This window comes from Loxodonta africana, chromosome 1, assembly GCF_030014295.1.
Source record: "Loxodonta africana isolate mLoxAfr1 chromosome 1, mLoxAfr1.hap2, whole genome shotgun sequence".
In the NCBI taxonomy this organism is placed as follows: Eukaryota; Metazoa; Chordata; class Mammalia; order Proboscidea; family Elephantidae; genus Loxodonta; species Loxodonta africana.
Genome location: NC_087342.1, coordinates 175,259,370 through 175,286,949, shown reverse-complemented (window position 1 = coordinate 175,286,949; position 27,580 = coordinate 175,259,370). Strand labels below are relative to the sequence as shown.

General features: G+C 39.4%; 1 protein-coding gene across 1 annotated transcript in view; it reads right to left on the bottom strand.

Annotated features, from left to right (window-relative positions):
* Window positions 1–27,580, bottom strand: part of SLC16A10 (solute carrier family 16 member 10) — a 157,271-nt gene that overhangs the window by 38,495 nt on the left and 91,196 nt on the right. Inside the window, exon 3 of the mRNA XM_003404290.3 lies at window positions 24,873–25,335. Within this exon, the coding sequence (XP_003404338.1) occupies window positions 24,873–25,335 (463 nt within the window). The remainder of the gene's footprint in view (window positions 1–24,872; window positions 25,336–27,580) is intronic.

Here is a 27,580-nt window from a genome sequence, read left to right as displayed (position 1 = left end):
TTTAAGTTTACATGGTGCATCCAAAAACAGGGTATTAAAGGCTATATAATATTTTCACTGGCTGTGGTATTTGGACTGATTTCCACAGCTTCTTACTTTCCAACAGAAATACTGAGTTCAGAGCACTTTTATTTACTTGTTATTCACTCCAAAGATTAGCAGCATCAGCTTGCTGCTTTTTTTACATGCAGTGTAATTTCTAAGAATATAGTCCTCCAAACATTTGAAGAGCTATTCTAAACTCTAAAAGATCATTCTGCTTAAATATATATTTAAAGATAAACTCAAAGAACAGAGCCTGGCCCCTTTAAAAATTAGATGTAGGTTTGAAAGGGAGTAGAAAGCCTGCTAGAATGGTTAATGGATAATCTCAGAGTTTGCTGGAAATCAAAACTTTACACTACCCTTTGACTTTAGGGGCCCTGGTTGCGCAGTGGTTAGGCGTTTGGCTGCTAACCAAAAGGCTGGCAGTTCGAATCTACCAACTGCTCCTTGGAAACACTATGGCGCAGTTCTACTCTGTCTTATAGGGTCACTATGAGTCAGAATTGACTCTATGGCAACAGGTTTTATTTGACTTCAAAGTAGTAGGAGCAGAAATCTCCTGAATGGAATGAGAGGGCTTGGTTTGTTTTTTCTTTCTTTTTCAAACAAATGTGCTTTCTCTATCTCTGTTTTTGCTAGGAAGAGAAGAGGCAGTAAACTGGGACAAGCAGGCATTCCGTTAGGAAGCTGTGCATGGGCGCTGTACACCAGCGAGCTAAGGGAGGTAAGGGAAGGTGGAAGAAAACTAACTCCATAGATTTGGCTATATAAGTTTAAGTCCTTTACACAAAATGACATTGAAATAGGCCTTTATGACCATTAATATAAACATTCATTGATTAGATCAGCCTCAAAAGGTAGCACTTGCTATTAAATTTGATCAACTGTGACTGGAGGACGAAACAAAGGATGTGCTTGAAAAGAAAACACACACACTTTCCTCATGGATCAGTCTGAGATGCTGATTCAAACATTCTTTGTCTGCCAACATTTTTAATGTCTAACATCTTTAAGCATCTAATAAGACATTTTCGTCAGGACTAAACTCATGGCGCGGGTTATCTATTGCTTCCTCAGCAACTGACTAGGTAGAGAGCAGACCTTTGGCCTAACAGGACTCTAGGAGGTAGTTTGTTGTTTTTTTTTAAGGTTAATCTTTCCATTTCATTAAAATGGGTTGCCATGGTGCTGTCAATAATCACACAAGGCGCTGTTAAGACATGAAAAAATCGAGACTGAGAAAAAAGAGGGAGAAGTTTCCAGAGTACAAATTAACTGACAGCCACCACAGGGTGGGAAAAGAAGAGTTGAGAAGGAAAGACAGCTGATGATTCCAAATAACCTTAGTCTAATTTTGAAAATATTCTCCATCTCCAAAAATTCTTTAAAGCCTTTTTGACACCCCTGCCCCCTTTTAAATAATTTTCCTTAGGTTTAAAAAAAAAAAAATGTAAAGTTCATCCTTGACATAGCTCAAGATCTGGTAGTAAGATGGTCTCCAGGAATTATCAATCAAAACCAATGTGGATTAAGATGCCAGTTCAAATAATTCTGAATTCTGGAAATTTAAAATGGACTTCATGTGAATATAAAAAGTAAATCACTAGGATTTTTAGGTAACTTGAAATTATTTAGTGGCCTTGACAATAATTTCTATGTGCTGGTTATTTTACAAATTATAAAAAATGGTTCTATTCCTTCCTGAACAATGAAAGTGTTTAACCCACTGCTTTATTTAAATTTGTATTCACTCCATCTAAATCCAAATGTGATTCTGAATAGTTTTTTCCTTGAGTCTCATTCTGGCACACCAGATTCACCACTCTCTCAGATCCTTGGTTCCTGGTTAATCTGGATGAAGATGATGGACTTTAAGACAATGGCTGTCTGTGAAGGAGTCAGGCTGCATCTGCTCCGCTCCTCAAGATGGCTCGGCTGTAGCCCACAGCCTACCTGCATGTCTGCCTGACACTAACACATCAGTAGAGCACTTTGAAGATACACAGTGGTTCCAAAGGCTCTGCAGATGTGGACTCCTGTTTGTGATTAATGCTCTCTTGAGGCATCAAGTGCTTCCATGTATCAAAAAAAAAAAAAAAAAGGGACAGAGGGAATGCTATTCTAAACTAACTCGTGGACTGATCTGTTTATAAAGTCACCTGTTGGCTAATTGTGGATGCAAATAAATAGAAAAACTAAACCCAACCCATTGCTGCTGAGTCTATTCCAACTCATAACAACCCTATAGGACAGAGTAGAACTGCCCTACAGAGTTTCCAAAGAGCACCTGGTGGATCTGAACTGCTGACCTTTTGGTTAGTAGCCATAGCATTTAACTGCTACACCCCCAGGGTTTCCCAATGAACGAAAGCACCCAACAAAAGACTAGTTCAAATAAGCTCAAATCTTAGAAGTTTAAGATAAGCTTCATCTTAAAATTGTTATTGTTGTTAGCTGCCCTCGAGTCAGCCCGACTCATGGAAACCCTGAACACAACATGGCAAAATACTGCCCGGTCCTACACCATTCCCAGGATGGCATGTGGATTGGATGCTGTGATTCACAGGGTTTTCATTGGCTGATTTTTGGGAGCAGATCACCCGGCCTTTCTTCCCAGTCTGGAAGCTCTACTAAAATCTATTCAGCATCACAGCAACACACGAGCCTCCACTGACAGACGGGTGGTAGCTGCACATGAGGTGTACTGGCCAGGATTTGAACCTGGGTCACCTGCATTAAAGGTGTGAATTCTACTCCTGAACCATCGCTGCCCCCATTCACCTTAAAATCAATCAAGCAAACAAAAAACCAAACTCATTGCCATCAAGTTGATTCTGACTCACAGCAACCCTATAGGGAAGAGTAGAACTCGCCCATGGGGTTTCCAAGGCTATAAATTTTGACAAAAGCAGACTGCCTCATCTTTCTGGTGAATTCCAACTGCTAACCTTTTAGTCAGCAGCTGAGCGCTTAACCACTGTGCCATCAGAAAGTATTATTTAAATCAGTAGGATTTGGAGTTAACTTGAGACTTTACGTAAGGAGCCTTGGTGGCACAGTGGTTAAGCACTCTGCTGCTAACCAAAAGGTTGGCAGTTCAAACCCACCAGCTGCTCCATGGGAGAAAGATATGGCAGTCTGCTTCCGTAAAGATTTACAGCCTCGGAGGCCCGACGGGGCATTTCCACACTGCCCTATATGAGTCAGAATAGATTCAACGCAACGGACTTGAGACTTATTTAATAATCGTGGCAATAGCGACAACAAACCATATCTTTTTAAATTATCAAAATTGGTTGGATTCTCTCTTAAACAATGAAAGATATAGAGACCTGGTTTATTGGGATTTTTTTAAGTCTAAGAGTTATTTGATTTTTGAGGGAAATTAAGCTATTAGTTCTTATTCAGCTTCTTAAATTTGCCCTTAATTCTAAAGTAAAGAAAAATTGATCCTCTCTTGAAAACTCTATCTTCTTCTTATCTCTAAGATCCCATCAGGCTAGTGATGTCCGCTAGAGAGCTAATTGGAAAGTGTCTCTTCTCCTTTCCCCTCCGCTCTTTCCTTAGGCATACAGTGTTGAGTTTTTCCTATTACTTCTAAGACTTACCTGTTTAATTGCTGATTCTCGTATCATCCATAAATTCAGATTTTTTATATCTGAATGAAGATTAAAAATTGTTAGGATTAGGCCTAGATCAATTTTCCTTCCATTTTCAGATACTTTTTCAGATACTTCTGAGACTGTCTACCCCAATTTTTTCCTTTCTAATTCTTATTTCAGAGTTCTAGGGGGAAAAATGTGATTAATATAACTTTTAAAATGTTCAGTTTTGTCTTGTGATTTTAAAGTGTTCAGGGAGAAAAGGACCACACCCCTGTAGGAGGAAAAGCAAAAAAGGAGAAGGCCTGAGTGGCCTGGCGTCAGATAGCTATCATAAAAAAAGAGGGAAAATTTCCCTGGACTGGGAGTCGGAAGGCCTAGGAAAAAAAAAACTCTTTAGAGTCAAATTATGAGCTTTACTCTACATATTGATTCTAAGATTAAGATGAAACTGATGCCCACGAATACTGCACATTAGTTCATAATTTAGGTAGTGCCAGCACCTGGAAATGTTTTGGGTATTTGTGGGGGCTAGTTTTATATTTTTGGTATAGTTGCACAGCAGCATTACCTTTCAAAATACACGCTATTTTACTTTAAAAATTACTTCTTTTACTTCTGCTTTGTTACTGATTTTTTTTTTAATTTTGTGTATAGGTAGGATTTATTATCCAGGAATCTCATTTCAGAAGAGAAAAAGAAACACTGGGCCTGACACACTGTTCTAGGTACCTTACAGGGGTGCTATGAAGGTGTATTCTTTATGAGAAAGCACCCCAAAAGAAAGAGGTGAATTTGGGGGCATTAGAGCTGGGCAACCCTGACCTCAGAATTCAGAGTGGACCCAGAGGGCTGAAGAGCTGAAGCAAGGAAGAGACACCTGGCAGAGAAGAACAATTAATGTTTGAGGTATCATAGGGAGCTAAGACCTTTCCTCAGAACACCAATTAGAGAAAGGCTGGAAAGGACCATGTCAGGCATTGTGAAAAGTTCCTGAGGCAGCTCCTGAGAAATAAAAAGAAAAAAGAAAGAAAACAATGTGTTCACATGAGCAGAGATGATAATGTTTAAGTAGGGACAAGGACACTTGATTTATGTTGAGAACTTTTATTCTCTAAGCTTTGGAGCATTAAAATGATTCATAAATTCAATAATCAATACACGGCAGCATTTTAAATTCTGCAGATGCATGCCTGGGTCAAGCTGGTGTCTGTTAGCCTGCTTGCTGGGCTGTGGTCATCCTCAGCAGGCATCCCATTCTTCTGGAAGAAGCTGGGAACAGGTACAAGGCATAGGGGGCGTTATTCCACCTCAGCAGGACTAATCAGGTACCTCTGCCACCCATTTCCATATCTTCAAGTTACTACACATTGAAACTAGTCTAGATAAGCATAAAACCACTTTTATTTCTATTATTTAAGCTTTAAACCACACCCTGCCATTATACGTATGTGATCTGAGAAAGTTTTTCAACCTCCCAACTCTTTTGCCTGTAAGATACAGATAAAACTGTTCTCACCTCCTAAGGTTATAGATTAAAAATCAAAGAAAGAAAGAACTTGGAGAATATAAACCGCTATTCAAATGAAAAGTAGTCATGAGAAGAGAAACTGTACTTCTGTGATTCAGCCAGCCTGTAAACTCAATCTGAAATCAGCCAAAAAATATTTATTGAGTGCCAGGTGCGTGCTAGGGGCCGATGACAGCACAATGACGAGGAGACTGTCCTTGCCCTTGTGGAACATCCAGTCTACCTTACCTGCTTCTTCTTTACCATATCCTGAAGTGTTAGGCCACTTCCCATAGAAAACTCCCCAATGTATTTTGTAGATAAATCTACAGTTTTCACCAGCCTTTCCCATACTTACATTAAACACATTATATAGCATCAGGGCCTAACAAAAATACACTACTGCTGCTTTTCCATTAAAGTTAAAATTAGGTAGTTTTAAATATTTGTAGATTTCTTTCTCCCTACAAATCTAAAATCTTGTAGAAGCTTGGGGCCTATATTGTGGGAAAAATTTTCACGCCTGAAAAAAAACCATATAACATTTCTAAAAACTACTGTTGTATGATCTATACTTATCTCTGACTAAATAGAATTTGGAACACATGACAAACTTGCTCTGCCTTACTAAAAGCAGCATCTATTTTAATTATTTGTAAATGTTCAATTTTTTATATTTCTTATATATTAATTACATCTTCTCCTTTTTAAGTTCCTATGCTGGTGTATTACATTTTGGGGGAAAAAAACTTCAAAAAAAAAAAAACTTCGTTTGTTTTGATGAGAGTGTTCTGTAAATATTTAACTTCACTATTAATGGATCACAAGTTGCCCAACTAAAGATCCTTATTCATCTCAAGTAGGAGAATGCTGGTGAATACTGCCTAAGGCACACAACTGATTAAGGGCCAAATGTTCACTAACCTGAGTAGTCAAATTGCAGCAGATGTTGAGATCTGAAGGGAAATAAATGCAAGGTTAGAAAAGCAAGAAAAGCAGAGACCACTGAAAAATCTGAAAAAAGCGGGGATAAATTGAAGGAGAGAAGATGTCTAGTCAATCACTTAATTACCACCCAGAACTGAGTAATGGTAGCATATTATTAGAAGAGTTAAATAATCAAGTATATGAAGAAAACCAATCTTTGCATCCTATAGGAACGTATCCAATGATTTTTAATTTTAATATAATGCATGAGCCAAAAATAAGTGGGTAAAAAATTCATCAGCTGAAAAAAATCCCATATTATAGACTTCCCAAGGGCAGTAGGAAGCCATCTTATTTTTGTATTTTCCAAGTCCCTAATTTTTCTAATACTGAAAAAAAAAAACAACACTTTTTTCTTTTTTTTGCCCTTCATGCATAGAATGTGCTTACTGTCACCTCCTCAAAGAGACTGTCCCTGACCACCAAACTGATGTTGCCTCCCACCATCACCTTCCATCACATTTTATTTTCATCAAAGAAAATATCACTGTTCGAAAGCTGCCTAGTTTTATGTGTTTACTTGTTTACTGAGAGCTATGAGAGCAGAGGCCACATCTGTGTTCACCACTGCATCTCCTCACCTAGAATGTTCCTGGCACACAAAAGGGGCTCAGGCAGTATTTGTCAAAGGAAGGACTGCTTGAATCTGTTGAAATGAGTTGTAATTTTTAGAGGCAATCACATACATATACACACACAAAGAAAAACAGTGACAGAATGGAATAACCCATTCAATTTCTAGTCTAATGTCACTCATGCCACTTAAAGTGCAACTTTGAGCAACGTAAAACCTCTCTGAGCCTCAAGGTTCTTTTCTATTAGTTGGAGGACCAGTATTAACGCTGCTTTTCTCATAAAAGGTTGCTGTGAGAGTTGGATCAGAAAATGAATGTGTGAATAGCTTTATATCCTTTTTAGAAGTGGGCTGGAAAGAGAATGAGTAAATTAATTAAATGAAATCAAATGAAGGAATGAAACATTTCCAGACCCCACAATAACAAAAAAATACAAGAAATGTATGTCAGAGTCTAAGGGTATATACAGTCAGCGCACAGTGGCTGTCAGTGGGTACATTCTGACACTTAGATTAATACACTACACAAAGAATTATCCCCGTGTCAAAGAAATTTTATAAAACCATTTTTTAATGAAAAACAAATATTACCTAAATTAGAAAATCTTGGTGAAAAGGCAGTGTGATTACATGTTACTCTGCAAAGTATGAAACCATTCTGCATAGCTAATGTAAAAACAATAATCAACAGAATTAGAATAATAAACCAAAACCAAGAATCAAAACGTATGGAGAAGTCAAGCAGGGAAGGAACAAAGGAAGCAGGAAGAAAAAAAGAAGGAAATAAAACTTTTACCCCTGGCGTTTAAGTTTCAGGCCAAAAATAAAATGAAAATGTTAACTCCAACTCTTTAATCTGGTTGCAGTGCTAAGAAGACTGAGGCAAGGCAACTCTGCACATTATACAACTCCATTTTAAATCAATTTAAAAACGTTTCTACCCACCAGGATGGTTATTACCAGAAAAACAAAAAACAACACGTTTGGCAAGGATGTGGAGGAAGTGGGAGCCTCATATATTGCTGGTGGGATTGTAAAAGGCACAGCCACTGTGGAAAAATTTGGTGGAGTTCCTCAAAAAGTTAAACATAAACTTACCATATGACTCAGCAATTCCACTCCTAGGTATATACCCAAAAGACTTGAAAGCAGGGACACAAACATATACTTGTACACTATTCATTTCAGCACTATGCGCAATAGCCAAAAGGTAGAAACAACCCAAATATTCATCAACAGATGGATGTACATAGAAATAAAATGTGTAATATATACATTATGAATTGAATTGTATCCCCCAAAAATGTTTTATAAATCCTAACCTCTATGCCTGTGGTTATAATCCCATTTGGGAATGGCTTGTCATTGCTATGTTAATGAGACGGAATTAGTGTAGGATATATCTTGAGTCAATCTCTTTTGATATAAAAAGAGATTAAAAAAGTATCCGAGAAGCATGGGGGAAGAGAGATGCCAAGCTGCATGAAGATTGCCCAGAGTAGAAGGTTAGACGCAACAAGGGCCTTCCCTAGAGTCGACAGAGAAAGTCTTTTCCTAGAACCAGCACCCTGAATTTGGACTATTAGCCTCCTCTACTGTGAGAAAATAAATTTGTTTGTTAAAGCCACTCACTTGGGATATTTCTGTTACAGCAGCACTAGAAAAAACTAAGACAACATACAATGGAGTATTAGTCAGGCTTAAAGAGAAATGAAGTCCTGATAAATGTTACAACATAAATAAACCTTGAAAACATCATGCTGAGTGAAATGAGTCAGACACAAAAGGGCAAAAATATTGTATGATCTTACTTATATGAAATATCTATAATAGGCACAGGCCTAGAAACTAAAGTTCATTAGTGATTACCAGGGGTGGGTGGCATAGTGGTTAAGAGCTTGGCTGCTAACCAAAAGGTGGGCAGTTCGAGTCTACCAGCTACTCCTTGGAAACCCTATACAGCAATTCTACTCTGTCCTATAGGGTCTCTATGAGTTGGAATCAACTCAATGGCGACGGGTAGTAGTAGTAGTAGGGGCAGGCAGTAGTAGGGGTGAGAAGGGAAAAGTTACTGCTTAAGGGACACTGAGTTTCTGTTAAGGATGATGAAAAAATTTGGAAATGGAGAGTGGCGGTGGTTATACAACATGGTGAACCTAATTAATGTCACTGAATTGTACATGTAAAAAAGGTTTAAATGGCAAGTGTTTTCTTTATATTTTTTTTACTACCATTGAAAAAAATGTTTCCAAAACTCTGCACCCAATACCCACAAGGTTGGGGACATGTAATGGGTCCCAAGGTTTTGCTCCTTGGAACCGTAGAGTGAGATAAACACAACCATCAGGAGAGGTCAGCATCAGCAGCCCATTCCTGGGCTAATATACAATTACCCTCAGTTTACAAGGATACTACTGTGAGCTCTTCATTCTCAGGGGTAATCTGCCATGCAATGACCTTAACCCTAAATTCCAAATACATCCATGAAAGAAAGACAATAAAGCCAGTGCAACAGCTAGAGTCAACTTTGAAGAACTGGACTGTATTCAAATGGCAAGGCAGCCTCCTGGTTGGGAAGCGAACACTATGAGCTGACTAGGGTTACATTACATGAGAAAACAATTTCATTCCTCTGATTCTACAGGAGCCCTGGGGGGCGCAGTGGTTAAGTGATACAGCTGTTAACCAAAAAGGTTGGCAGCTCAAGTCCACCAGCTGTTCCTTTAAAACCCTATGGGGCAGTTCTACTCTGTCCTTTAGGGTTGGAATCGGCTCAGCAGCAACAGGTTTGGTTTTTCAGGTTTAATGATTCTACTATGTACACATTGAGATTTCAGGCTATGATAAGCTTCCATTTGTTTTCCATGGATATTCTTGGATGTTATATCTGGTCGTACCACTTTTATAACTACGTATGTGACTTCAGGTAAGCAACTTAACCTTTCTGTGCCTAGTTTCTTAGTTTACAAAAAATAAACTAAAAACGGGAGTTTAATTAAATGAACTGTATAATCCTTTTTCAGCTCCTACATTACTGTTAATACTTTTTTTTGGAGGTATTTAAATGTTTTATTTTATTTAAAAGCTACACTCTTAAGAAGACTCAGGTAAAACCCTGGCTGCTCCGTGGGCCTTGCAGCCTTCAGCAAACTATCCACCACCCCAAGTCAAGTTCCACTCTTGCTAAATGGACACACTGGTGATGCCCACCTTGCAGAGTGGCCTGTGCTCCAAAGGAAGGGAATGCTTGTGGGATCTTCCTGTAAACTAAATGTTAATAAAAATACGGGAAATAAAAAGAAAATATGAGCAATCAAAAAGTGTTACACTTGTTTAAAGGAAACTTGTGATTTAAAGCAAACCCTTGCACAGCTTTCAGGAGTGGCCATGCAGTCTTATTCTGTGTTCTGAAGCCTAGACACTGCCCTTCTTCTGCCCATAGGACTCCAAGAGCCAATTAGTTCTCCAGACATAGAAACCGAGACAAATGGATTGCGTAACTGCACATGCCTGTGGTTGTGTACTTCCAAACTGGTAGGCACTGCCCTTTCAATAGAAGACCCTGACTTTTTCTCCAATGTGTTAGGAGGGAACATAAACTTCCTGATTACAACTGAGCTGCCAATAGGTAGGGGAGAAAAAGTACTAAATGGATATGATCAGGATGGAAAAGGGAAAAAACAAAGGGGAAAACAGGCAGCAGTATGTTATCTGGTGGCTAACACACCAAGAATGTGCAGCCCATGAACTTTTTTAGTGCTGAAGATTCTTCTCCAAGGCATGAATAAGGTGGCCTGTTTCCTCTTCAACTTTTTAATCTTTAGAGTAAGTGTCTGCAAAGGCTTCTCAAAAACAAAAACCCCAGAACATAGAGAAAAAATATACTCTCAATGGATCATATAACTCTCTCCCACCCCCAGAGCCACCAGGTAATTGTGGCACAAAAGCCTATATCCTAGCCCCACAAAGGGAAGATTATTGAAATGAAGAGTTCTATTTCTATTTCTCCTATATCACAGAAGTTTATTTTCTAGTGATATAAAAATTATGAAAGTACACTTACCTTATCAACTAATTTAGATTACTCAAACTTGAACAAACTTGATAATAATCCAAGAATTTTAGGGATAAACAAATATCCACATTATAGTTGAATTTTGAGATTTTTTGAAAGAATACTATATATTTTATAAAAAGAAACCCGAGATACTTCAGACCAAAACAAAACAAAGCAAATAAACAAAAAAACTTGGTAAAATTTACGTATTAACAAGTAAGAGAAGGGCAGCTTTCCGACACACTAACTCTTCAGGCCCCCACGTGTCTGTCAGTTTGTCGTACTGTGGAGGCTTCTGTGTTGCTGTGATGCTGGAAGCTATCCCACCGGTATTCAAACACCAGCAAGGTCATCCATGGCAGACAGGTTTCAGCTGAGCTTCCAGACTACAACAGACTAGGAAGGACCCGGCATTCTACTTCTGAAAAGAATTAACCAGTGAAAACCTTAGAAATAGCAGCAAAACACTGTCTGATATAGTGCTTGAAGATGAGCCCCTCAGGTTGGAAGGGACTCAAAATACGACTGGGGAAGAGCTGCCTCCTCAAAGTAGAGTCAACCTTAATGACATGGATGGAGTAAAGCTTTTGGGACCTTCACGTGCTGATGTCTCACGACTCAAAATAAGGAGAAACAGCTTCAAACATTCATTAATAATTGGAACCTGGAATGTACAAAGTATGAATCCAGGAAAATTGGAAATCGTCAAAAATAAGATGGAGCACATACACATCGATATCCTAGGCATTAGTGAACTGAAATGGACTGGTATTGGTCATTTTGAATTGAGAATGACAACGTGAAGAGGAATGGCGTTGCATTCATCGTCAAAAAGAACATTTCAAGGTCTATCCTGAAGTACAATGCTATCAGTGATAGGATAATATCCGTATGCCTACAAGGAAGACCAGTTAATACGACTATTATTCAAATTTATGCATCAACCACTAAGGCCAAAGATGAAGAAATTGAAGATTTTTACCAACTTCTGCAGTCTGAAATTGACCAAACATGCAATCAAGATGCACTGGTAATTACTGGTGATTGGAATGCGAAAGTTGGAAACAAAGAAGAAGGATCGGTAGTTGGAAAATATGGCGTTGGTAATAGAGACGATGCTGGAGATCACAAGACAGAATTTTGCAGGACCAATGACTTCTTCATTGCAAATACCTTTTTTCACCAATGTAAATGATGACTATACACGTGGACCTCACCAGATGGAATACGCAGGAATCAAATCGGCTATATCTGTGGAAAGAGAAGATGGAAAACTCACTAACACCAGTCAGAACAAGGCAAGGGGGCGACTACAGATCAGACTATCAATTACTCATATGCAAGTTCAAGTTGAAACTAAAGAAAATTAGAGCAGATCCATGAGAGCCAAAATATGACCTTGAGTATATCCCACCTGAATTTAGAGACCATCTCAAGCATAGATTTGATGTGTTCAACACAAATGACCAAAGACCAGACGAGCTGTAGAACAACATCAAGGACATCATACGTGAAGAAAGCAAAAGGTCATTAAAAAGACAGGAAAGAAAGAAAAAAACAAAATGGATGTCAGAAGACACTCTGAAGTTGATCTTGAACGTTGAGTAGCTAAAACAAAATGAAAAAATGATGAAGTAAAAGAGGTGAATAGAAGATTTCAAAGGGCAGCTTTAGAAGACAAAGTAAAGTATTAGGTTGACACGTGCAAAGACCTGGAGATAGAAAATCAAAAGCAAAGAATATGCTGAGCATTTCTCAAGCTGAAAGAACTGAAGAAAAAATTGAAGCCTTGAGTTGCAAAACTGAAGGATTCTACAGGGAAAATACTAAACGATGCAGGAAGCATCAAAAGAAAATGGAAGGAATACAGAGTCACTATACCAAAAACAATCGGTCAATGTTCAAATATTTCTGCAACCAGCATATGATCAGGAACCTATGGTACTGAAGGAAGAAGTCCAAGCTGCACTGAAGGCATTGGCAAAAAACAAGGATCCAGGAATTGACAGAATACCAATCGAGATGTTTCAGTAAATGGATGCAGCACTAGAAGTGCTCACTCATCTATGCCAAGAAATTTGGAAGACAGCTACCTGGCCAACTGACTGGAAGAGATCCATATTTATGCCTATTCCCAAGAAAGGTGATCTGACAGAATGCAGAAATTATCAAACAATATTATTAATATCACATGCAAGTAAAATTTAGCTGAAGATCATTCAAAAGTGGCTATAGCAGTGTATCAACAAGGAACTGCCAGAAATTCAAGCTGAATTTAGAAGAGGATGTGGAACCAGAGATATCATTGCTGATGTCAGATGGATCCTGGCTGAAAGCAAAGACTACCAGAAAGATGTTTACCTGTGTTTTATTGACTACGCTAAGGCATTCGACTGTGTGGATCATAACAAATTATGGATAACAGTGCGAAGAATGGGAATTCCAGAACACTTAATTGTGCTCATGAGGAACCTGTACATGGATCAAGAGGCAGTAGTTCAAACAGAACAAAGGGATACTGCATGGTTTAAGTCAGGAAAAGTGTACGTCAGGGTTTTATTCTTTCACCATACCTATTCAATCTGTATGCTGAGCAAATAATCTTAGCTGGACTATATGAAGAATGGCGCATCAGGATTAGGGGAAGACTCATTAACCACCTGCGTTATGTGGATGACACAACCTTGCTTGCTGAAAGTGAAGAGGACTTGAAGCACTTACTGATGAAGATCAAACACCACAGCCTTCAGAATGGATTACTCCTCAACATAAAGAAAACAAAAATTCTTACAACTGGACCAATAAGCAACATCATGATAAACGGAGAAAAGATTGAGGTTGTCAAAGATCTCATTTTACTTGGATCCACAATCAACACCCATGAAAGTAGCAGTCAAGAAATCAAAAGACGCATACATATGCAAATAAAGTTGATCAAAATAAAACACATCAACTCTACCCACCATCAACAGACAACTTTAATGGTTACTGAATTATTCTGAGGTTTGCTGAGGTTGAGTTTAATTTTTAAGTGTTTAATGAATACGAATACCATTATGCCCTGTAAGTATAAGATGTGAAAAAATCATTATGGCATCAAAAGCAGAGAATTAAAAAAATTAAAATAGTGGGAAAATGATGACTATTGCTAGTATAGTGTGGCTTTAGAATTATCCACAATAGACTGAGTTACTCAACAAATGTTTGTGCACCCACTGTGTGCCAGGCACTGTGCTAAATACTTGAAATCTATCATTACCCTAAAAAAAAAAAAAAAAAGAAAGAAAGAAACCCCTGCCGTCAAGTCGATTTATTACCCTAGTGGAGCTTATATTCTAGTAGAGGTGTACACCCAGATAATAAATAACAATCATAACAAGTAAATTATGGAGTATGTCAGAAGGTATTAAGTGCTATGAAAAAGGAAGAAGAGCAGTGAGAGGGAGATTGGGAATGCTGCAGAGTGGGGGTGGGTAAGGGATTTCAGTTTTAACCAGGTGGTTGGGGTAAGCCTCATTAAGAATGTGAATAGCAAAGAGGCCAGCATGGCTGGAGCACGAGGAGCTAGGGGGAAGATGGTAGAAGAAGTCAGAGAGGTAAGAAGGGCAGCATCATGGAGGGCCTTTTGAGCCATTTTAAGGACAATAGTTTTTACTCAGAGAGAAATGGGGAGCAATTGATGGGTTTCCAACTGAGTGGCTTCTGTTTTGAAAGAATGCCTGTGGTTTCTGTGTTGAGAAGCAGGAAGTCCAGTTAGGAGGCTACTGTAGTGATGATCTGGTCTAAAATGTCAGCAGTGGAGATGGTGAGAAGTGGTCAGATCCTGGGTATATTCTGAAGGGAGAACCACCAGGATTTAAGTAGATCAGAAGTGTGGAGTGACAGAAAGAGGAACCAAGGATGACTCCAGGGTTCTTGGCCTGATCAACTGAAAGGATGGAATTACCATTTCTTAAAGGGTCGCTATGAGTTGGAATCGACTCAACGGCAACAGGTTTTTTTTTTTAGATGAAGATGGCTGGGGGCAGAGCAAGTTTTAAGATATAAGATCAGGAATTCAGGGTCGGACATGGTAAGTCGGAAACATCTAGTAGCCACTTAGCGGAAATACTGAGTAAACAGTTGGATATACAAGTCTAGTGGGGACCTTAGAAAGAGGTCTGGGCTAGAAATAGAAATTTAGAGTCATTGGCATATACATGAAGTTTGAACCCAGGAGATGGAATGAAGCCACCAGTGGAAGGAGTATATATAAAAAAAAGTGAAAAAGATCAAGCAGCAAGTGAAGCTAAGTGAAGTAAAACTGGGTAAGAAAGAGCCATAAAAACTTAACCCTCAGGCAAAAGGGCAATTCATAAAAACTGAAGCAGCTACTTCAGTTCAGGTAGTTCAGAAAGTTTTTGTTGTAGTTGTTACGCTGTGGAGTCAGTTTCAACTCACAGCGACCCTATGTACAACAGAACAAAACACTGCCCAATTCTGAGTCACCCTCACAATCATTATGCTTGAGCCCATTGTTGCAGCCACTGTGTCATTACATCTCGTTGGGGGTCTTCTTCTTTTTCACTAACTCTCTACCAAGCATGATGTCCTTCTCCAGGGACTGGTCCCTCCTGATAACATGTCCAAAATACATGAGACAAAGTCTCCCCATTCTTGCTTCTAAGGAGTATTCTGGCTGTACTGCTTCCAAAAGTTTTATTCATTCTTCTAGCAGTCCATAGTATATTCAATATTCTTCATCAACACCATAATTCAAAGGCATCGATTCTTCTTTGGTCTTCCTTATTCATCATCCAGCTTTCACATGCATATGTTGCAACTGAAGACACCATGGCTTGGTCAGGCCCACCTTAGTCTTTAAGGTGACACCCTTTGCTTTTCAACACTTTAAAGAGGTCCTTTGTAGCAGATTTGCCCAATACAATGCATCATTTGATTTCTTGACTGCTGCTTCCATGGGCATTGATTGTGGATCCAAGTAAAATTAAATCCTTGACAGCTTCAACCTTTTCTCTGCTTATCATGATGTTGCTTAGTGGTCCAGTTGTGAGGACTTTTGTTTTCTTTATGTTGAGGTCAGCTCTTTCCGAGTGGTGTTTTGAGTGTATTCCAACCTATGGGGCTCATCATCTGGCTCTATATCAGACAATGTTCCACTGCTATTTGTAAGTTTTCACTGGCTAATTTTTTCAGCAGTAGACTGCCAGATCCTTCTTCCTAGTCAGTCTTAGTCTGGAAGCTCAGTGGAAATCTGTCCGCCACGTATGACCCTGTTGGTATTTGAAATACCAGTGGCATACGTTCCAGAATCATAGTAACACGCCAGCCACCACAGTATGACAAACTGTCAGACATGTGAGGTTTAGAAAGTTAGGCCTAATTTAAAACAAACTAGAAGACATGTACCCTTAAAAAAAAGAAGTAGAAGTAGGTAAGCTTAAAGAGAGATTATCTGACGGCTTCCATGAAGCAATAAAGAGCCTGTGTTGTAATGGATTGCTTTTGTGTGACCTTTCTCACCATGGTCTTGTAACTCCCACCCAAGTGGGGTAATTGTGGCCCACCAAGGGAAATGGTCAGTTTTCTATCCCACTGGGCTTGAGGTGAGCCATCCCAGAGATGGGAAAGAGAGGATCCCACCACCACCAAGGAACAGCCAGGAGCAGAAAATGTGTCCTTTGGACCCAGGATCCCTGCAACGAGAACCTCCTGGACCCAGGAGGCAGGGAGCTGTAACACTGAAGACAGAGAGAAGCAGTGGCAGAGAAACAGTGACAGGAGAGACCGGCAGGAGATGGTGCAGTGGACTGCCCTGCGCAAGGAGTAAGAAAACTGAATGTCTTTGGGGTGAGGCTTACTGGTAGAGTGGGGTGCCTCTGGGCATTTATTGGCAGAGCTAAAAGAGCTTTGTAACACTTGCCTGAGCAGGACAGAGGCCAAGGGGCCAGAGAGAGGTGTGCCTGCGGAAAGGCTGGGAAGAGGCTCTCCTGATGGATAGTTCTTTCTGAACCTGAATTATGAACTGTTACTTCCCTAATAAACCCCATAATTATGAGTATTGTGAATACTGTGAGCAGATAAGTAGAAAGTACTGTGGGAGGGATGGCTGGTGTCAGAATTGATAAAGATGGCGGAGAGAGGAGGCATGTTTGACCTCCACCTCATAGGAATCAGCCTTTAGCTGTTGATCTTGATTCTCCTTCCCCCTTATAAAGTTAGAGGAGGTCAGACACGGACCCCATGCCATTTTTACAGAGTCCCTGGGTGGCGCAGCTCACCTACTAGTAGTAGCTCACCTACTAGCTGAAAGGTTGGCAGTTCGAACTCACCTACAGCAGCCTCAGAAGACAGGACTGGCAATTTGCTTCTGAAAGGTTAAGCCCCCTCCAAACCCTCCCCCGCAAAAAAACCCACACCCATTGCCATTGAGTCCATTCCAACTCACTTACCCTATAGGACAGAGTAGAACTACCCCATAGGGTTTCCACTGAGTGGCTGGTGGGTTCTAACTGCTGACCTTTTGGTTAGCAGCCGAGCTCTTAACCACTGTGCCACCAGGGCTCCTCCGAAAGGTTACAGCCTTGGAAACCTGTGTAACAGTTCTACTCTGCATACATGGGGTCGCCATGAGTCAGAATCAACTCAACAGCAACTAACAACAACAACAGGAGGCAATATGATTCTTCATTTTTAAAAGCCAGCTACTAAAAGGTGAAAATCTCCATCCTTACTTTGAGAGAAAGATTGCCACAAAACATCAATGTTTTCTCTCAAATCACTGAATACTGCCTAATAAACAAGTAAAGATCTTAGAATTTTTAACATAACCATGAGAGTACGCACTGTACTTCTAAATCTTCAAAGAAGCCCTAGATTGATAAATTAGCTCCTCACTGACTAAGGATCCATTTTTAAAACAAAATCTCATCCTCAAGGCCCAAGTCCAATTTTGTGAAGCTTTTCCGAACCACCTTCCCAAACGGATATGGTCTTTCTCTTTTGACCCTTGTATAGCCCTCCCTTAGAACCAATTATATGACAATCACATTGTCTTAAATTGAAATAACTCACATTTTTATGCAAGGAACCGGGCTACATGATTTATATACATTTTTTCTAATTCTCACAACAACTCACCAAAATTGGGATTATTCCTATTTTACAGATGAGAAAACTGATGCGTAGACAGAGGTTGCCCAAAGTTATACAGCTACTAAGGGCCAAAACCAGGATTTAAACCCAGCTCTATCTCACTTCAAAGAGTGTTCACCTTTTGTCACTACAGTGCCTCTTGCAGTAAAGAACTACACTAATAATTATCAATAAGTCACTTTTCCTGTGGCCTTGGGCATGCTATTTAACTGTCATTGTCTTAGTCTCCTCATCCATGCAATGAAGGTGATATATCATAAGTATTGCATTGTTGTAAAGACTAAGATAAATGTACTTTAAAATGCTTTGTAAATTATAAAAGTTTTTGTTATTATATTTACTAGCTTTTATGTTCCTTCAGGATAGGCTCTTATGCCTTATATGTGTATCCCTTTCAACATCCACTAGAGTTTAATATGAATTGAATGCCATCTACTAGTCTTTGGAAGGATTTAAGAGACCTTTTCCCTCCCTAAGAAGGAAAGTCCCCCACGTCTGTCAGTTTGTCATACTGTGGGGGTGTGTGTGTTGCTGTGATGCTGGAAGCTATCCCACCAATATTTAGACACCTACAGGGTCACCCATAGCAGACAGGTTTCAGAAGAAGATACCAGAGATCATGTGATAGAATTTTGCAAGACAAACGACTTCTTCATGGCAAATACCTTTTTTCACCAACGTAAATCGTGACTATACATGCAGACCTTGCCAGATGGAATAAAAAGGAATCAAATTGACTGCATCTGTAGGAAGAGATGATGGTCAAGCTCAATACCATCAGTCAGAACAAGGCCAGGGGCCAACTGTGCAACAGACTATCAATTGCTCTTATGCAAGTTCAAGTTGAAACTGAAGAAAATCAGAACAAGTCGACAAGAGCCAAAGTATGATCTTAAGTATATCACACCTGAATGTGGAGACCATCTCAACAACAGATTTGATGCACCGAACACTGATGATGGAAGACCAGATGAGTTGTAGAATGACATCAAGGACATCATACATGAAGAAAGCAAGAGGTCATTAAAAAGACAAGAAAGAAAAAGACCAAAACGGATGTCAGAAAAGACTCTGAAACTCCATCTTGAACACTGAGTAGCTAAAACAAAAAGAAGAAATGATGAAGTAAAATAACTGAACACGAGATTTCAAAGGGTGGCTTCAGAAGACAAAGCATTATAATGACATGTGCAAAGACCTGGAGATAGAAAACCAAAAGGGAAGAACACACTTGACATTTCTCAGGTTGAAAGAACTGAAGAAAAAAATTCAAGCCTCAAGTTGCAATACTGAAGGATTTCATGGGGAAAATGTTAAACAATGCAGGAAGCTCAAAAGAAGATGGAAGGTAAGACCAGACTTAGTGGTCTGATTGACACTAGAGGGACCCTGGTGGTCATGGCCCCCAGACCTGTTGGCCCAGGACAGGAACCATTCCCGAAGCCAACTCTTCAGACATGGACTGGACTGGACAATAGGTTGGAGAGTGATGCTGGTAAGGAGTGAGCTTCTTGGATCAGGTGGACACTTGAGACTATGTTGGCATCTCCTGCCTGGAGGAGATAAGAGGGTGGAGGGGGTTAGAAGCTGGCGAAATGGACACGAAAAGAGAGAGTAGAGGGAGAGAGCAGGCTGTCTCATTAGGGGGAGAGTAATTGGGAGTGTATAGCAAGGTGTATATGGGTTTTTGTATGAGAGACTGACTTGATTTGTAAACTTTCACTTAAAGCACAATAAAAATTATTTAAAAAAAAAAGAAATGGAAGGTATACACAGAGTCATTGTAACAAAAAGAATTGCTCAATGTCAACCATTTAAAGAGGCAGCGTATGATCAGGAACTGATGGTACTGAAGGAAGAGGTCCAACCTGCAATGAAGGTACTGGAAAAAAATAAGGCTCCAGGAATTGATGGAATATCAACTGAGATGTTTCAACAAACGGATGCAGCACTGGAAGTGCTCACACATCTATGCCAAGAAATTTGGAAGATAGCTACATGGCCAACTGACTGGAAGAGATCCATATTTATGCCTATTCCCAAGAAAGATGATCCAACTGAATGCAGAAATTATCAAACAATATCATTAATATCACATGCAAGTAATATTTTGCTGAAGATCATTCAAAAGTGGTTGCAGCAGTATACCAACAGGGAACTGCCAGAAATTCAGGACAGATTCAGAAGAGGACGTGGAACCAGGGATATCATTGCTGATGTCAGATGGATCTTGGCTGGAAGCAGAGAATACCAGAAAGATGTTTACCTGTGTTTTATTGACTATGCAAAGGCATTCGACTGTGTGGATCATAACAAATTATGGATAACACTGCGAAGAATGGGAATTCCAGAACACTTAAGTGTGCTCATGAGGAGCCTGTACATAGATCAAGAGACAGTTATTTGAACAGAATAAGGACATACTGCATGGTTTAAAGCCAGGAAAGGTGTGTGTCAGGGTTGTATCCTTTTGCCATACCTCTTCAATCTGTATGCTGAGCAAATAATCTGAGAAGCTAGACTATATGAAGAAGAAACGGGCATCAGGATTGTAGGAAGACTCATTAACAACCTGTGTTATGCAGATGACACAACCTTGTTTGCTGAAAGTGAAGAGGACTTGAAACACTGATGAACATCAAACACCACAGCCTTCAGTATGAATTACACCTCAATATAAAGAAAACAAAAATCCTCACAACTGGACCAATAAGCAACAACGTGATAATCAGAGAAAAGACTGGAGTTGTCAAGGATTTCATTTTACTTCGATCCACAATCAACACTCATGGAAGCAGCAGTCTAGAAATCAAAAGACGCATTGCATTGGGCAAAAACGCTGTGAAAGACCTCTTTAAAGTGCTGAAAAGCAAAGATGTCACTTTGAAGCCTAGGATGCGCCTGACCCAAGTCATGGTGTTTTGAATTGCATCATATGCATGTGAAAGCTGGACAATGAATAAGGACGATCGAAAGAACTGCTGCCTTTGAATTGTGGTGTTGGAGAAAAATATTGACTACACCACGAACCGCCAAAAGAACGAACAAATTTGTCTTATAAGAAGTACAACCCAAATGCTCCTTAGAAGCAAGGATGGCGAGACTATGTCTTACATACTTTAGACACGTTATCAGGAGGGATCAGTCCCTGGAGAAGGACATGATGCTTAGTAAAGTACATGGTCAGTGAAGAAGAGAAAGACCCTCAATAAGATGGATTGACACAGTGCGCTAAAGCATAACAACAATTGTGAGCATGGCGAAGGACTGGGCAGAGTTTCGTTCTGTAGTACTCTGAGTACTCTGACTCAGTATGAGTCAGAACCGACATGACAGCACCTAACAACAAACAACAACAAAGAAGAAAAGTGATATTCTATTCCATGAAGCCTGAGTTAAGTATCCATAATCCCAACCTTAAATTACAACCAAGTGGCAAACTTAGTGCACCCATCTAAGAGGAGATTTAAACAAGCCTGCAGGGCATTAAAAACTGTCTTGTTTCCTCTCCAAAGTGGCTTTCAGTCCCATAACAGTTTGACAAAAAGATCACCCCAAATGAAAAATGTCAACATAGTTTTCTAAGAAAAAATGCTTGGAGGGAGGGGGAGCAGGAAAAATGCATAGTTTTTACTAGAGTTAATACAGACTTTTTGTTCTGTGTACTACCTAATATCTGGCCTCCTGATTACAGTAGTATTTTTATTCCCTTATTTACCAAATTGACTCGACAGCAACAGGGCAACAGGTTTATGAAATATGATTTACCTTAAGAAAAAGACTAATAACATACATATTAAATTTCCTTAGCAGTACTCATTTCCCCTACAGTAAGATGGACGTGTCTAGTGATATACCGAGGGAAGCAGTCCAATTTGTTACTACGTAAGACTGTACTAAATTTATTACCAGGTAAACACAGTGAAAGAGAACCACCCTGTTAACTGATACGTGATTCTTGAGAAATCACTTAACATCTTGGTTCATGATAGATCTGTTTTGCAGTCTGTAAAGCGGGGGCTACATTGCGAAGAATGGGAATTCCAGAACACTTAATTGTGCTCATGAGGAACCTTTACATAGATCAAAAGGCAGTTGTTTGGACAGAACAAGGGGATACTGATTGGTTTAAAGTCAGTAAAGGTGTGAGTCAGGGTTGTATCCTTTCACCACACCTATTCAATCTGTATGCTGAGCAAATAATATGAGAAGCTGGACTATATGAAGAAGAACGGGGCATCAGGATTGGAGGAAGGCTCATTAACAACCTGCGTCATGCAGATGACACAACCTTGCTTGCTGAAAGTGAAGAGGACTTGAAGCACTTACTAATGAAGATCAACGACCACAGCCTTCAGTATGGATTACACCTCAACATAAAGAAAACAAAAATCCTCACAACTGGACCAATGAGCAACATCACGATAAATGGAGAAAAGATTGAAGTTGTCAAGGATTTCATTTTAGTTGGATCCACAATCAACAGCCATGGAAGCAGCAGTCAAGAAATTAAACGACGCATTGCACTGGGCAAATCTGCTGCAAAGGACCTCTTTAAAGCATTGAAAAGCAAAGATGTCACCTTGAAGACTAAGATGCGCCTGACCCAAGCCATGAATTTTCAATCGCATCATATGCATGTGAAAGCTGGACAATGAATAAGGAAGACTGAAGAATTGATGCCTTTGAATTGTGGTGTTGGAAAAGAATATTGAATATGCCATGGACTGCCAAAAGAACGAACAAATCTGTCTTAGAAGAAGTACAAACCAGAATGCTCCTTAGAAGCAAGGATGGCAAGGCTGCGTCTTACATACTTTGGACATGTTGTCAGGAGGGATCAGTCCCTGGAGAGGGACATCATGCTTGGCAAAGTACAGGGTCAGTGGAAAAGAGGAAGACCCTCATCGACGTAGACTGACACGGTGGCTGCAACAATAAGCTCAAACATAATGATTGTAAGGATGGCACAGGGCCAGGCAGTGTTTTGTTCTGTTGTGTACAGGGTCACTGTGGGTCGGAACCGACTCGACGGCACCTAACAACAACAAAGCGGGAGCTAACTTTACTTATTTTGCCTACTTCACAGGCTCGTTGTGACGGTCCAATGAAGTATTATATATGAAATGAATTTACAAATTATAAATATATAACCAGAAATAACTAGACAGTCACCTACTATTTGTCCTTTGGTAAATACTTGGTTCAGCAAAGCTGAGATAATGATTTCTCTGGGTGTGTTCACCTCATAGTACCAAAGAACATTAAAAACGGGGGGAGGAGGGGGAGATATTTCTACTCATTTTTGAGAGAGGACAATAAATGTGTTTTTGACTAAAGAAATGATGGAAAAGGTAGGTTAGTAAAGTTGATCCTTATACTATGGAGCTATGTCCCAACAAAAAATGGCTTCGGGTAGTTCAAATATGCCTTCCTGAAAATGTGAAAATGGACTACCAGATCAAAATGTGGCCACATATTGCATGTGTGACAGGCATCCAACACTGTCATTTTACCTAGTATCTCAGCCAAGTGGCTAACAGTACTAAAACCTATCCCTTCTTTTTGTCTCTCCAGTGGTCATCCCAGTTGCTTTCTCAATAGCTCTAGTAAGAAGAAAATAAGGAGAACTGAGAAATCGAAGTTATTCTTAGACTGAGGACATGCCTAACATCTCTCTTCTTGTTTCCTTGGCCTAATTCCTTTTTTAGCTAAGCATAAAGCAAAAAAAACAAACCCACTGGTGACCAGTCAATTCCAACTCATAGCGACTTCACTGGGTTTCCAAGGCTGTAGATCTATACGGAAACATATTGCCACATCTTTCTCCCATGGAGCTGCTGGTGTTTTCAAACTGCTGACCTTTTGGTTAGCAGTCGATTATTTTAATCACTGCACCATCACAGACCCACAAAACGTTGATGATATAGTTTATTAGCTGGCTTCTTGAACTGCTGATACCAACTTTCCCCAAAACTCTTAATAAAAGAAAAATTACATAAATGTTCAAAAGTAGTAGACTGTAAATTAGAGAAGATCCAAGCGCTCTCTCTCACCCCTTTCTCCCTCTACTTTTTCCAGTCTCTCTCTCACACATACACATACAACACATGTGCACGTGTGGAAAATTTATGTTAGTATCATTTTTTTTTATCATTTATCAACTATGTGGAAGTATAAATACCTTTTCACTCGTAACAGCAACAAAAAATGAGGGAACATAATGAGCACTTCTGAGCAAGTCTGGCCAGGGGCAAATACTGTAGATACAATGGCTTATTCTTGTTTTAGGATAAAGAGGCTGAAATTTGCCCCTTGGAACAGAAATAAACAATATAAACTACTCGGCCATTTGAAACCCTAATTCCCTATAAAACCCTGGCTCTAGCCCCTCGTTTGGAACTGCCCTAATATTTCTCAAATACTCTTCTGAATAGAATTCTTATTTCCCTGAAGCATCCCACAAGTAGATGTAAAGGATCTCTGTTTCAAGGCCATTGGCTGCTTTGCTAACTACCTAATTTCTACACCCCTTTGTTGAAAAATAACTTAAATTGGCAAAATCGTTGTATCACCTCTGTCTCTCATTAAGATTAGTAAATCACTCGCAGGAAATGTGACCTATCAAATTTTTTGTGTTGATGTCATTTGTTCCAGGACTTTCGCTTTCCCTTTTTTTTTTTTAATAGCTGTTTTTGTTTGTTTCAGTTTGGAGATGTTTAAAGTACCAAAGCACACAATGAAAGAGATCCTCTGTTTAACGGTCTGATGGATGTGTTGACTTTGATTTAAGACAGAGAACTTTAATTTCAAGGGTCTCAGAATTATAACCAAGATAATGCTTGAGGCCAGCTTCAACCTGATTTATGTTGCTTTTCTAAGGAGTTTTTCCATATGGAATAACAATAACCGTTACCAGAGAAACCAAGGACGCATACTCACCAAGTGCACATACGGTACAAAGTATCCAAAAAGTGCAAGTGGTATTCCAACTGCCCACACTGCATAAGCTGTCACCTTGAAGATGGCAAAATTGAAAATTTTTTTTGGAGGACTGTACTTTCTCCTGGAAAAGAGGGAGAATCTGTTGTCTCCTTTGGTTCCACTCTCTTTATCTTTGGCACTGGAAGCAAGAGGTCGGTAAGTAAAGCCAGCCAGAAAGAGAACAAACATGAAGACGCAGAGGACCCTCAGTGTGTCAAAGAGGCCCACGCTGTCAATCAGAGCCCTTAAAAGGAAAGGCAGCGAGATCGTGAAGACACTGCTGCCAGCGGTGACAATGCCATTCACCAGTCCAAGGCGCTTCTTGAAATAGTGTCCCAAAATGACCAGTGAAGGCTGGTATGCAAAGGAGCAGCCACAGGCAAATATGATTCCATAGGTAAGGTACAGAGGCTCGATGGAACTGTGTAAAGATGAAAGAGAAGGAAAGCAGCTTTCATTATTTTTATCATGTGCTTGGTAGAAGAAAACCTTATAGCAAAAGTGGGTTTTAGTTAATCAATGTATTTTCTACAAATAAAAATAAACTAAAAACAGAGGGGGAAAACGTAATAAATCAAGAATGTAGGACTAAAAATAATTTAATCTGAATAGATAACAAAAATGCCTCAAATATGTGAAAAATGACTATTAAAGTCAAGAGTGATTTCGTTCCTCCTCTTCCCATGGATTTCAGGTGAACCACACAGCACTGGGTAAGGATTATTGTGCTGTCCACAGCTCAGAAATAAAGGGTGGTGCAGGGAAAGGCTCAGTAAAACTGATAGTGTCTAACAAACAAAAGCCCTACTACTACCCACTGCTGTGGAGTCAATTCTGACTCATGGCGACCCTACAGGACAGAGTAGAACTACCCATGGAGTTTCCAAGGAGCCACTGATAGATTCGAACTGCCAACCTTTGGGTTAGCAGCCGAGTTCTTAACCACTGCACCACCGGAGCTCCAAAGAAAGCCCTAGTTTCAATAAAACTAAAAAAAAAAAAAAAAGGGAATTTTAAATGTTAAAATACATTAATTTTATGGATTTTCCCCAGGTATCTTTTAAAAGCAATATATTAAAAGAAAAAGCTGCATTTGACTTTTCTCCCCAAGGTTATGTGAGGAACATTTGCACAGAAGAGCAGTTGTACCTCATTTCTGCTGGCCTAATTTTTTTTTTTTAAGGGCTGTAGACCAACTTGCGCCCTGCATTGCACTGCTCTCAGTGCTGGCCAAGATAACAAGAAATCATTTTGATTGCAGAAAGACTAAATTAAGTGTGTCCATGAGTGATCCCAGTTTATAAGCTTTAAGACCATGTATGTCTCAAAAGAATAAGAAAATTATAGTTTAGCAAAATAACTACATGTATCTTGCCAAGGTAAAAGCTCATATCATTACATTCTTTAAATCAATTAGGGTAAGGGGTAAAACTAAAGTTTTTTTCTTTTAAAAATCCAATTCAAAAGACTATCAGTATTAAAAAAAAAAAAAAACTATGTATTAGAAACTAAGATAAAGTCAGTTAATAATTAAATTTTAGAGGATAATGCTAGTATAACAACATGCCAAAGTAATCAGAAGTAACTTCAGAATCTGATAACGTTAAGGTATGTTGGTAATTCTGTCTGAGGTGCCCTTCCCCCTCCATTAATTCACAGCTAACACCATCTTTAAATCAGGCTCAAGAGTCACTTCTAGACTTTCTCAGATTAACTTTACCTCACCCTTTACTGAATCTCCATTCTTCATTCAACAAACATATTAAGCAGCTACTACGTATCAGGACTTGGTGAGAAAATATTTTAAATATTTAAAAATATTTTAAAAATGTAGTTCTGCCTTCAAGCTACTCATAGTCTGCTTAGTGAAACAAAACACCCACCCCAAATAATAAGACTACAGTACAAAATATAAAATAGTACTTCATTCTGCATCAGCTTTCCCACATAAGTAGTTTTCCAACTTCTTAGGTGCCAACTTGTTTTCATTTAACAATTCTTGGAGGAAAATCTCAAGTCTATTCTACATTTCTCTGCCTACTTCAATAGCATATATTAAAAATAACATTGACAGCACAGTATCATGAACACCAATTTCTATACAGTTATACCACTGTATTATAATGCTGTCAGCTGGAAAACCAGACAGCAATATATATTAAATCAAAAACATTCCTTTGCACACAATTTTAAACATGAAGCTCTGTGCAAAATTAGCTTCATACCTCTTCTACAGAGTAAAATACATGAACTTTGTGATGGTATTTTCACTGCTGAAAACTTCTACTTACATCAGTGGAATTTACTCTGACTTATTCATTTTCCAAATGAATATCAATTATATGTGCAAAAATGATTCAGAGAAGGAATACTGATGGGACCTGGGGTTTGCTGGAAAAGGCTTTCCTGAGAGAGCAGAACTGGAACTAGAGGAAAAGTGGTCGATCCACCATTCTGCACTGAGAATTTATACCACGTTTCCCCTTGTTCTTATATATAGTTGTTCCTTGGTATCTGTGGGAGATTGGTACCAGCCCCCCCCCCCAGCCCCCGCCAAGTGGATACTAAAATCCGCAGGTATTCAAGTTCCTTATATAAAATGCCTTTGCCCAAGGACCTGGCCTGGCCCCTGTGCCTGCTCCCACCCCAAGGCCCCATCCCAAAGA